The 12,815-nt window shown below is 26.1% G+C and overlaps 2 protein-coding genes across 2 annotated transcripts; one reads left to right on the forward strand and one right to left on the reverse strand.

The window, feature by feature from the left end:
- Window positions 1–8,297: 8,297 nt before the first annotated feature.
- Window positions 8,298–11,197, forward strand: BO95DRAFT_412117 (Rab GTPase-binding exocyst subunit SEC15; the record flags this gene model as incomplete). The annotated part of the gene is made up of 9 exons (XM_025584233.1): window positions 8,298–8,495; window positions 8,552–9,544; window positions 9,605–9,736; window positions 9,796–9,897; window positions 9,955–10,064; window positions 10,124–10,259; window positions 10,309–10,758; window positions 10,808–11,058; window positions 11,119–11,197. Exons 1-9 carry the CDS (start codon window positions 8,448–8,450, stop codon window positions 11,195–11,197), a joined length of 2,301 nt encoding a protein of 766 aa, XP_025442939.1. The 5' UTR covers window positions 8,298–8,447.
- Window positions 11,198–11,311: 114 nt separating this feature from the next.
- Window positions 11,312–12,574, reverse strand: hapE (CCAAT-binding factor complex subunit HapE). Its single transcript, XM_025580348.1, has 2 exons — window positions 11,514–12,574; window positions 11,312–11,428 (listed from the first exon to the last, which is right to left on the reverse strand). Exons 1-2 carry the CDS (start codon window positions 12,207–12,209, stop codon window positions 11,426–11,428), a joined length of 699 nt encoding a protein of 232 aa, XP_025442940.1. The 5' UTR covers window positions 12,210–12,574; the 3' UTR covers window positions 11,312–11,425.
- Between the last annotated feature and the right edge of the window lie 241 nt (window positions 12,575–12,815).

Below are 12,815 nucleotides of genomic sequence, written 5' to 3' on the forward strand. Positions count from 1 at the left end.
ATAACTAGTAAGATTATAAGATAGGCTGTATTAAAATAAAATTATTAAATAAATTAATAACTAATAAGATTAATTTTAGTATATAAATCTAAGTCTATATAGATTTTAAATATATTTTTAAAATAAATAAATATATTAAAACAAATAATAATTTTTATTTTAAACTAGTTTATTAAAAATATAAAGACTTTTTTAATATTATTTTTTTATCAGTTTTGATTCGGTTTTATTTTTATTTTTATAAAAATATTAGTTGGCTAAATAGTATTTATTATTATGTTTATAATAATTAAAGTATTCTTTTTTTTAATTTCTTCTATTTTAAAAAAATTTAGATAAAAAAACTTATTATTAGACTATAAAAATCCGGATTTTCTAAAAGCCTTATTTAAATAGTATTTTTAGTTTTTTAAATCTTATTTTCTCTTTCGGTTTAATATATTCTAATAATAATAATAATAATAGATATTATTTTCTTTTAAAAGTCCGATAATCTTTATATATATTTATAAATATATCGACTAAGTTTCGGTACCAGTTTTAAGAAAAAATTAATATATATTTATTATTTTATTTAGATTTGAAATAATACTTTAAAATATTTAAATAAAAATAAAACTTTTTTAGATTTTAATTAGTTTACTAGTAGATTTATTTAAACTATTTTATATTATTAGACTATAAAATAGCTATATTTCGAATAAAAGAAAAAGTCTATTAAATAAAATAATCTTATAATTTTTTAATATTTTAGTAGTTTTCTAAAAGTTTTTTATTAATATATTAGTACTATTTCTATTAATAAATAAAATCTAAATAGCTAACTATAGTTAGAACTTTTTAATTTTTTATTTAATATTTTTAAAAGATTTTTTTAAAAATATATAGTAGATTATAAATCTATTTTATTTTCTGTTATAAACTAAACCGAAGAAAAAAAATAAAGATTTTTTTAAATTTAATTTTTTTTTATTTAAAAAATAAGATCGAACTAGTATGGTATTATTATAGGTTTATTAAAAATTTAATATTTTTATATTTTATTTATAATATTTAAACCTGTTTTTTAATTATTTTAACTGTTTTAATTAATAAATAGTAGCTTATACTTCTTAAAAATTTATTTAAATTAAATAATATAATTTAAAAGTGGATAAAATATCTTAAAATAATTCTAATAAAGATTTATTAAATAATATATTATTTTTTCTTAGATAACCAAAAGTAAAAAAAATTAGAAATTATTAGAAATTATTTAATATAGTAAATATACTGGTTAGATAAGACAAGTAAAATAATTAAAAGTAGTTTTTTATTAATTTTAAAATTAATTTTTAAAAAATCTTTTTTTTAAAGAATCTCAGAACAATATATTATATAAAAAGAAATAAGTAATATAATAATATAAATATCTAGATTAAAATTCCGATAAATCTGTATCCACCCCGAAGCAGCTGCCATAGTGGTAGATATGGACTGCTGTAGCGGTAGGTATTATATAAAAAAGAATTTCTACTTATATATATACTATAGAAGATTTAATAAAATTTTAATTCATAATATTATTTTTTATTTTTAAAAATTCGAAATAGAATTAAAAAAGCTAAATAATTTTTAAAACTAGATATTTAAAATATATATTATTAAATTTATATTAAATAAAAAAATAAATAAAAAACAGCTTTTTAAATCTATTATAAATATTTTAAATATTTAATAAAATTTTTTATATTAACTAATACTCTGGTTATATTTTAAAACTATATTTATCTAGTTTTTTATAATATATTAAATATTTTTTATATTATTTATTTAAATAATATTTTTGTTTTGTTAAAAAACTGTTTTTTTATATTTTTTATTTATATTAAGTATTAAAATATTAATTAAAAATAGATTTTTATATTAAATTATTACAATATATTTTTACTAAGATTATATTAAATTTTTAGAATATATTATATTTTTATGTAATATATTAATAGATTTTTAATAAATATTTAATATTTTTATATAGCTAATACTAACTATATATTATAAGATTTAAATATTTTTAAATATTTATAATTTCTATTAATATTTTATTAAAAATTATTTTTTAATTATATTACTACTAACTTTTTTTTCAAAAAATATTCAGAATAAAAAGAAGCCTAAAAAAATAATATTAATTAATAAAAAATAATAATATTTTAATTATCTTTTTATAGTTTTAAGACTATATTTTTATTAAAATATTTTAATTTTTAAAAAAAGTCCGGATAAAAATAGATATTATTTAATAAAATATAATAAAAATATTATTCCAGCCAGATAATTATAAAATATATTATTTTATTATACTTTAATAAAAAAGATTTAATAATATTAAAACTTATTATTTAATTCTAAATTAAAGGTTTCTTATAATTATTTATGTATTTAAATATTAGTATTAATATTTTAAAGAATTATTATATATTATTAAATTTTTTTAGATTATTAAGATTTTTAGATTTTTAGTTTTTTAAAAAGCAGCTAAAGCTAAATAGTTATTAGATTTAATAATATATATATTTTAATAATTATAATTTTATAATTTAATATTAATTCAATAAATATAATTTTACTAATCTATTATTAAATGTAAAAAAAAATTTAAAAATCTTATTTAATATAGAGATTTTAAAGTCGATATAATATTAAATAATTAATAAATTTTTAATAGAATTTTAACAAGTTTTTATAAAATCTTAATTTAAATATAATAAAATATTTTTATAAAAAAGTTCTAAACTTAGTATCTATATAATATTAAAATTTTAATAAGATTAGAAAAAAACTAAAAAACCGGTATAAAAATAACTTACTAAATTATTAAAATAAAAATATTTTATAATTTATATATTAATATACTAATAATATTCTAAATATATAAATATAAAGATTTATTATATTTTAAAATTATTAAAATAAGTTTATTTTATAATAAATATATTAATATGTTAATAATATTTTAAATATATAAAATTAAAAACTTATTTTATTGTAGAATTAATAAACAATTATATTTTTTAATTAAAAAAATTTAAAATAGAGATAAAGAAATATATTTTTAAAAATTTATTATTTTAAAAAATAATTCTAAGTTTAAATATTAAAAAATAAATAAAAATAATCTTATTATATATAAATACTGTTTGTATATTTCTATAAAAAAGCTTCTAGTAATATTTATTAAGTTTTTATTATAATCATTAACTAGTAAACTATTTTAAATAATTAAAAATAAAAATCTTTTTGAAAAAAAGTTCTATTTAATAAATTTTTATAAAAATATAATTATTTATATTAAAAAGTATTTTATATTTCAAAGTATTATATTTATTAAATATAAATTATATAATAAATTTAAATTACTACCAATTTCTAGCTAATTTTTTATTAAATTATTTATAGATTTTATTATAAATCTATTTTTTATTATAATAAAAAATAATATTTTAGATTTAATTTTTATTATTATCTATAGATTTCTATAATAATATTAATTTTTATTTATTTTATATATTATAATTATTTCAGAATTTGCTAAACTTCTTTATAAAAAAATTAAACTTTAGTTAAGACTATTTTAGAATATAATTTTAAATAAAGATTTTTTTATTAATATATTTTAGTTTTAAGTTATATATTATACTTAAATTAAATTTTACTTATTAATAATATTTTAAGCTTAGATTAATAATTAAACTAAAAAATAAATTAGACTTTTAAATAATATTTTTAATATTTTATTAATAAAAATAAATTAAACTGGCCAATTCTATTATTTTTTTTAATTTATTTATAATAATACTCTAAATTTAACTACTAGTTATTCTTTTTTTTAGATTTGTTTAAATTATTTATCTAATTTTCATTTTTTTATTAAAATTAGTATTTTTTGAAGAAAGATTTTTACAGCTAAAGATTAAATTAATAAACTAGTTATATTATAAAAACATTTATAAAATTACTAGTAAAAAACTAATAAAATATAAAAGAAATATTATAATAAAAAATATTAGCTGATAATTTTTAAAAAAAAATCTAATAAAACTGTTTATTAAAAGTTTAAAAATTTAAATTTTTTTAAAAACTAGTTTTTTAATATACTTATTGTTATATATAATATATATTTTATAATAGATTTTTTTTAAAAAATTTCTATTTAGCTCTAGTTTATAAAAAAATCTATTATTTCTAGATATTGAATAAAATATAGTTAGATTATTTATAATAAAATAGTAGTTTATAATAAAAAAATAATAAAAAATTAGATTAAACTAATAAATTAGCTTATAGATTAATAAAAGATTAATAAAAAATATATTATAATTTTAGATTTATTAATATTAATTAGTTTATATTTATAGTAATAAAATAGTTTAACTATTTTAAAACTAGTAGCTAGAACTAGAATTAAATACTTAATTTAAATATAAAGTATTAAATTCTAATCTAGATTTTAGTTAGAAATAGTATAGTTAATAAAAAACTTTTAATTTTAATTAAAAATTTATAAAAATTTAAGAATATTTTCTAGTATATTAATTAGAATCTAGTTTTTATTAATTTAAAAAATTTACTAAAAAATTATTAAAATATATTTAATAATAAATCTAGTTTCTATTAGAATATTATTTATATATTATAAGTATTATAATATTAAAAATACAACTAAACATAAAATTTTTTATCTTAATAATATTAAATTTCTTAATACTAGTTCTTGAATAATATAAATAGAAAGAAATCTTAAATATAATAGATATATTAGTTAAAGAATAATAAATAATTATTAATATTATATTAAAAATTAACAGAAATAAAAATTTTAAGAAAATAAATTAATAAATAAATATTAAATAAATAACAAACATAAAAACAAAAATAATAAGAAGAAATTCAGATAAAAAGATTTAGTAAAAAATTAAAATATAGAAATAAATACAAATTTATCAATTTTTTTTATTTATATATATATTTTATATCAGATTCTAACTAGATTATTAATAAAATATATATTCTATTTACTATTCAAAAATCTTTTATTTATATAATATATGGTTTATTAGATATTTTTTTTATTATTATAGTACCGAACTTTATTATTTAAAAAATACTACTAGTAAAAATATTTAATTAAAATAAATAATAAAACTATTTATATTTATACTACTATATTAAATAATCTAACTTAATAAAAAAATATAATTATTATATAATATTTACTACTATAATAGTTTATATTTACTATTATAATAGTCTATTCTAGAATCAATATAAATTTATCAGACTTTCAATCCGAATATTTATATTATTATATTATTTTTTTTGTATAATATATTATTCTAAAATTCCTTAGAGAAGAAGATTTCTTAAGAATTAGTCCTAATTTAAATAAAAAACTATTTTTAACTATTTTATTTGTCTTGTCTAACCAGCGTGTCTATTATATCAAGTAGTTCCTAACAATATAACAGTATAAAATTATTATTTCTTTTACGTACAAAGTATAGAATATTTAATACAGATATAGTAGAAAAAGACGGAAGAAATAAATAGGAAAGAAGTAAGACAGAAGAAGCAAGATGTTAAGACAGAGTCAACATTAAGTACTTATGAATACTTAAAAAATAACTTAAAAAATTATTTAGAAAAATTATAAAAAATTAGTTTTAGTATATATAAAAGTATTGAAACGGGTGGCATAAAATAAAATTTTTTGTTTATATAAATAATAGGATTACTTGAAAATCACGTGACCAAACTGCATATTAAGCAGTTTTTTATTCTATATAAACCAAAAAAGCAGTACAGCCGACCTGCAACCATCTTTCGACTCACCGCTCATAATGTCCTTCCAGTTGTTATATCACTTTACCGAGAATGGAGATACCGTGTCCGAGGTGGACCGACCCCGTGACCGTGGACCTCGAATATAATTATTGACCTAGTAGCGAATGGCTTCTCCGTAGTTTATTAGTCAGTAAATAGTAACTATAATATAATCAGTAAGCGAGAGGAACGCGCAAGCAGAAGAAACACTTATCTTATAATTCTGCTTTATATATAAATTTAAAGTTAAATATTAATCTTTTTATATTATTTAAATCGCCTTTTTTTAGTATTTTATTCTTACTGGATATTATATCTGTATATAACCAACTTAATTATATAAAAAATAGTAAGATAATATATAATAGTAAAACTATTTCTTACCAGCCGTAAAATTAAATTATTAAATTTCTAAAACTTTATTTTTTTTATAAATCTAATAAAAAAATTATATAATTTTATAAACTATAATTTCTTCCAGGCCTGTTGATTAGTAATTATTTTATTTTCTTTTTTTAGTTTAGTATTTGTCTGCAGCCTATAAATTATAACTTTTTTATTTAAATAAAATTATTATATTTAATACGATTTTACAGTCTTTGATAATATATAATAATATAGTTTTTATTAACTTTAAAAAACTTTATATACGTTTATATAGTAATTTCTTAATTATAATTTTAAACTTTTTTATTATTTTATATTCTTAAATATTTTTAGTATAAAAAATAGTAGTTTAATTTTTAGTAGAAGTAATTTCTTATAGGCTATATATCAGCTTTCTAAATATCTTATCTAGCTGGAAAGATACTAAGCCGAAAACTAAAAAAATATTTTATATAAATAATTTTTTAAAGATAAGTTTTTAAGTCTTAGAAAATATATCCAAAAAATTAATTTTATTAATATAGTAGATTTTTTAGCAAATTAGCTGTTTAATTAAACTATTATATATTTTTTTAACAGTATAAAGTAGATAATATTCAAAGACTAATAAAAATATAAAAATTATAAAGATATACAGATAAAAATAATACTATTTTAACTATAGATTTTATTAAAATAAAATATTAAATAAGAGTTATATTTGTCGAGAATTAAAAGATTATATTTTTTAACTTACTATTTTTTAATTAAAGAGATAAAGTAATATATAAATTAATATAATCCGATTTTATTACTTGTCTAACTATTTAGCAAGATATTAATTTTTTAAAAATAAAATATCTTATTTTTATACTAGATCTTTATATATATCTTTTTTTTAACAATAATATACAGAGACAGAATCTAGTCTAAAATATTAATATACTTAATTAATATTATCTACTTGCAATTTTCAGACTATATAAAAAACAGCTTATTTATATAATTAGATTTTATTATTATTTTAATAATAGCTACCAAGCCTATAATAAATCTAGTTTTATTAAAGTTATAAATATTTTTATCTATAATTCTATTTTTTAATATAATATTTTTAATATAGTTAAATTATTTTTTAATAAGTCTCGGATCTTCGCAGAGAACTCTTTTATAATTATATTAATAAAAAAAATATATCTTTAAAAAATTATAATATTTAATAAAGTTATATATTTATTTTTATTTTATTAAAATCTTATTTAATATCTCCAGTAAGGCTTCTTATTTCCGGATTAATATAAATACTATTTTATAAATATAAAAAGACCTAGAGAAAAGCTCTTGTATATTTAAAAAGAAAATCTATTATTCTAATATTTTTTTTAGAATAGTTAATTTACACAAATTAATATATATATTACTTTATAATTTAACTTCTTTAATATATTTCCAAAGAATGGTTTGCGGAATATTAAAAACACGTATTACTTTTTATAATAATAGAATTTAATTATTTTTTAAAGTCTTAATTGCCAGAAAGATCCTGTCTTCTTATTTCTTACGTTTTTCAACGATATAGATATTTTAGTGGTTGGAATCGTTGATCGAAGACCTCGCATTTTAGTGGAATACAAAGATCACGAGGTGGGCGTTCCTCCCGCTTGCGCGTTCCTCTCGCTTACCGATTACGTTAGTACCTGCCGGGGTCATATACTCTAGGTAGGGCAACTACCTACTAACGTATGCGTGCTTAACTTATACGTATACTACTATACTAGGTACCTGACTACCCTGAGTACTAACTGCATGAGGTGCGTTCGGAAGTAGCGTACCCGCGCACCGTTCAGCCAGCTTCTTGAGTGGCTGCCTTAGCTACGAGCGCGTACGCCTGAAAGAAGAGGTTGGAAGGGCGACATAGTTCCCGAGTATGTCAGCAACAATCATGTCTTCATGTCTTGCAAACGTATTTTCTCCTACGGAACGGTTTATTTCACCGCCGGAGTTAGCCGGTTGACTAGTCTGTCATGCGCAGCTTGAACACCCAAAACAGTTATGAGTAACTTCATGCACTGACTAACCACTTTTGCTGCGTCATCTTCTGTAGTTACAAGACCAACCACACATGATCATCAAGAGTAGCCAAGCACGCGGGTAGCTTTCCCAGGCACATTGCGAGGACCCACCTCGTGTTCGAGTTGCCATAATCCTCAACCATCAACATGTCGCCTGCGATACCCTCACGCAACGAATCGCATGTTCTGAATCAAGTGAGTCCTTGTGTAACAAGCCGTAGAACTTTAGACTGACCTGCCGTCCTACTTAGATCATCATATCCCCTTCAGACACAGACTACCTGGATCAATTGATTCCGTCCATCAAAGAATACAGTATTGGCAACAGAACTTCCCAACTCTTACAGTCTTTGGCCAAATTTGCAAGTGATAAGGAGGCAGAAATAGAGGCCATTTGCAATACAAATCATCAAGAATTTGTTGCTTCCATCAATCAACTTCTTCGTATCAGGGAAGGTACGGTTAGCCTGACAGCCGAGATCTTAGACCTCAACCAATCCATTCAAGCAAGTACGGAAAGACTGGCAGAGCAGAAAAGAGCCCTGGTGGAGTCGCGCAGTCACCGGCAGAATATTGATGAATCTTCTGGCGCTATACAGGATTGTCTTGAAGTTCTGCGCCTTGCCAATCAAATCCATGATTTGCTTTCCAGAAAAAATCATTATGCGGCCTTACGCGCCCTGGAGGAGCTGCAGAATGTTCACCTTAAAGGGGTTACACAATATAAGATCGCTGAGATGATCCAACGCTCAGTGCCTGCCACGCAGAAGATAATTGCGGAAGCAGTCATGTCTGATCTGAACACTTGGCTTTACAGAATTCGTGAAATGTCTCAATACCTTGGCGAAATAGCTCTGTACCACACCGATCTACGAAAGTCGAGACAGAAAGAAAGAGCAGGAGCATTGCCCTACTTGGGACAATTCAAGCTTAACTCCGCCATTGAACTTGTTTCCGATGAGAGTGAAGAGTATGACTTACTACAGAACGACGAACTCCAGGTTGATTTCACGCCACTACTTGAATGTTTACATATTCATCGATCCTTAGGGCGTATTGACATGTTTCGCCTCGAATATGCCAACACACGCCGTCGGCAAAAGGAGCTTCTGTTGCCTACATCAATAACGTTGATAGATGAAGATGGGGCTTGTCTTCATAATCTCCTCGAAGAAATGGCGGGATTTGCAATTGTTGAGCGCTCAACGATGAAAAGAATCCCGGACCTAAGATCTTCTATTGACGTATGTCATCTCCTTACGCTTAAGCTGGTGTCAAGTTGCTAATATCACGGAATGGGCAAGGTCGATGAACTATGGGACTCGATGTGTCAAGCTGCTGTGAGCTTGATAATGAAGGCTCTTCGCGAAGTTGATAATGCTGAGAGCCTGCTCAAAATCAAGAATCTAATTGCATTGTTTATGCAAACAATGAACGTTTGTTGATCCGATTCTTATGGCTAATGTGGAATCTTGTACTAATTCATGTCCTCTAGACATGGGACTTCCCTGTCGGCGTCTTTGATACGTTTTTATTGACACTTTTCGAAAAGTATGCTGACCTTCTTAAGAAGAGGTTTAGTGATGATTTTCAAGAGGTGTGCCCGTGCCTTTTTTAGACGAATTGGTATCCACATTGCTAAGGGACTTTGAAGATCGTTTCGACCGACGATTATATGCCTATGCCGATACAAACAATTGAGGAATATGAGAAGGTGCTAAATGTCAGCTGGTACAATCCAGAAAAACCACACGAAGAACAGATGTAAGAATTCCTCTCATTCAACCTTGATTTGACAACTAAGCCACCAACTCTTCTATCAGGTTCCCTTGCGTCTTACCATTCTCTCAAATGTATCCGCTGTGCTGCATTGATATTCGCAATTTCTTGAATCAATTTTACTTCTTCGCCAATGATGATTTCCCTCATACCAATGTGATTGATGAGACACTCAAAGATGTGAGTGGCATACTGACATTAGATATTATCTGCAAGCTAATGATGTAAGGCATTGGACGAACTTCTTTCGAATAAAGTGTGTGATACACTTGTCGAGCGTCTCTCTTCCCAGTACTTGGGACAGATTGTGCAGATTCTTATCAACCTAGAGCATTTTGAACATGCATGCCGCGAGCTCGAGTTGCTTCTTGCAGCGGCAAGATCACATACCTCTTCTAGTGAGTTTGTGAAGCTGAATGCAACAGAAAAATTCAAGAACAATAAGAAGGCGGCCGAAAAGCGAATCTTTGAGGTAGTCAACTCTAAGATTGATGACCTCATTGAGACAGCTGAGTACGATTGGATGGCTCATATTCCGCCTACGGAGCCGAGTAACTACATGCAAACACTGACCAGGTTCCTTTCTAACATCATGAATTCGACGCTCCTCGGCCTCCCTACGGAAATCAAGGAGCTAATATATTTCGACGCCCTTAGTCACGCAGCAAACATGATCCTAGTGTGTTTCACTTGCACAATGCGAGAAATCTATCTCTGACATAACTCAGGCACTCCCTCTTTCGTCCGATGTGAAAAAAATCAATACAAATGGGGTGCTAGCTCTCGCTAAAGATGTCGAGTATCTATATCAATTTGTCGACAGCCTCGGCGTGCCCATACTACGGGAGAATCTTGACGAGCTGCAGCAAACAGTGCAATTGATGCAGGCAGACAACACAGATGAGTTCTATGATATATCTACACGAAACAAGAAGTACGGACGTGTAGATGCCATCAACGGCCCCGTCCTTCTAGAGAAGTACGTCAAAGCTAAGCGTGCCGAACCCGAAGTGAAACATGTGCTAATCGATCGCCGAAGGATTATGCGCACTGTGCAAAGCTCTGCGAAAACTGATAAATTCGCTACCTTATCTTCGAGATTCGGAAAGAAATCATGAAACACGATACAGTTGTCCCGATTCTGCTATTTAAGCACATCAAGCAATTGCTGGATCATGTCTACTCAAAACATGACAGAGAGGGCTCATGCGTCTCAGGCTCTCAATTCGCCATTTCTTACCACTAACCAAAGCGTATCAACTCTTCCAATTCCATTCAACATTCAAAAGGTCGAGGAAATCGACTCAAGCACCCAAACACCTAAGCGAGAAACATAAATCATAATATCACTTGTTTAGAAAACTGATTAGTCCATAAACTCGTTCATAACGATAGCTTCAGTGGTACCAATCGAATCCTGATAATGTGACATACCTGTTGCGGTGGCATATGCGGGTAAGCATACATTCCGTCGAACATTTGAGGTTGATGTCCCCCATAAGCCGCGGTAGGGTCCGACTGTACAGCACCGGCATACATTGTCGGCTGTCGGTATTCCGGATCTTGTAATCCGTGCTGGCCTAGCGAGCCATAGTCTGGGGGGGGCATATGGTGTGAAGTGTGTTGAACTCCATGTTGGGCCGCTGGCATTTGATTTGCGGGGCCGGCAGCGCCCGATGCGCTTGCAGCTGCCCCAGCAGTCTGACTTGAACGCTTCGCATGCGATGTAGCCTCCTCACGAGGTACTATATCAATGAGGAAATCAAACATATCTGATTTCGAAAGAGCTGCTGCGATGTCCGACCTTTGTAGTGTGCGCCGTTTATTGTCTTCAGCATGGATCCATGCGCGCATAGTAAGCTCGGTGATAAAGATGTCGCACCCCTTTGCAAATAGGATAGGCGCTTCGGCTGAAATCATCTTTACCTCCGGGTCGGCTTTCATCACCTTCTTAATACGGGCGAGCGGTAACTGATGTATCTTATAATCATGATTATCTGTCTCGAGGTGATTGATAATGTGCTGCCAGTATGTTGTTAAGATATCCCGAGCCGTTCCTTGCAGTCCTTGATTCACCTGTCCGTTATTAGTTACAATCAAAATGCAGCTGCCGAAGACCTCTACTCGCATTTGCCCAAGTGCCCGTATAAAGCTCAGCAACAGGTGCGAACCCTTGCGCAGATAGCTAGACAGATCAAAGCAGTGGTCAGTATCGGAGTGTTCATAGTCAGAGCCTGCTCGCAGACAAGCCCCGGAGAAGTGGGGAGTCCTACAGCTGCACTGGCTCCTATAGAAATATGCGTCAGCCCAATCCTCAGGTTATGGAGACGTGCTGAGTATGTAGGGAGGGCCAAAGGTTATACCGTAATGCCCCCCATTTCTAGTGTCATATACAGGCTGCTGTCTGCCCTGTTGCTGTCCAGCACTTTGTGTAGGCTGTTCCATTTTGCGAAGCTCGCTGTTGAGAATGAACTCGAATTACATGCAAATAGAATGATAGAGTTGTTCCGATAAGGTGAGAGAGACGCAGATTAGGTATGGTAGCGACGAATATATGCTGAATAGTATCCCCGCGCCTAACGGTAAGAGTAAAGGTGAATAATAGAGATAATAGGAGTGAAGACAGACGCAAATGCTGGGTAGCAGTCAGGAGAAGAGCTGGGTAAGACAGTAAGTTGACGGCCCATCAGGTGGATGAAGTTGGTGGTAGCGTGCAACAAAGCCGCGCCAAGCTTG

The sequence above is a fragment of the Aspergillus brunneoviolaceus genome, assembly GCF_003184695.1.
Source record: "Aspergillus brunneoviolaceus CBS 621.78 unplaced genomic scaffold BO95scaffold_28, whole genome shotgun sequence".
Lineage (NCBI taxonomy): Eukaryota > Fungi > Ascomycota > Eurotiomycetes > Eurotiales > Aspergillaceae > Aspergillus > Aspergillus brunneoviolaceus.

What these genes read in the sequence shown, in the direction of transcription:
- hapE (XM_025580348.1), bottom strand. Translation starts at nt 12,209, where the DNA reads ATGCGAGTAGAGGTCTTCGGCAGCTGCATTTTGATTGTAACTAATAAC.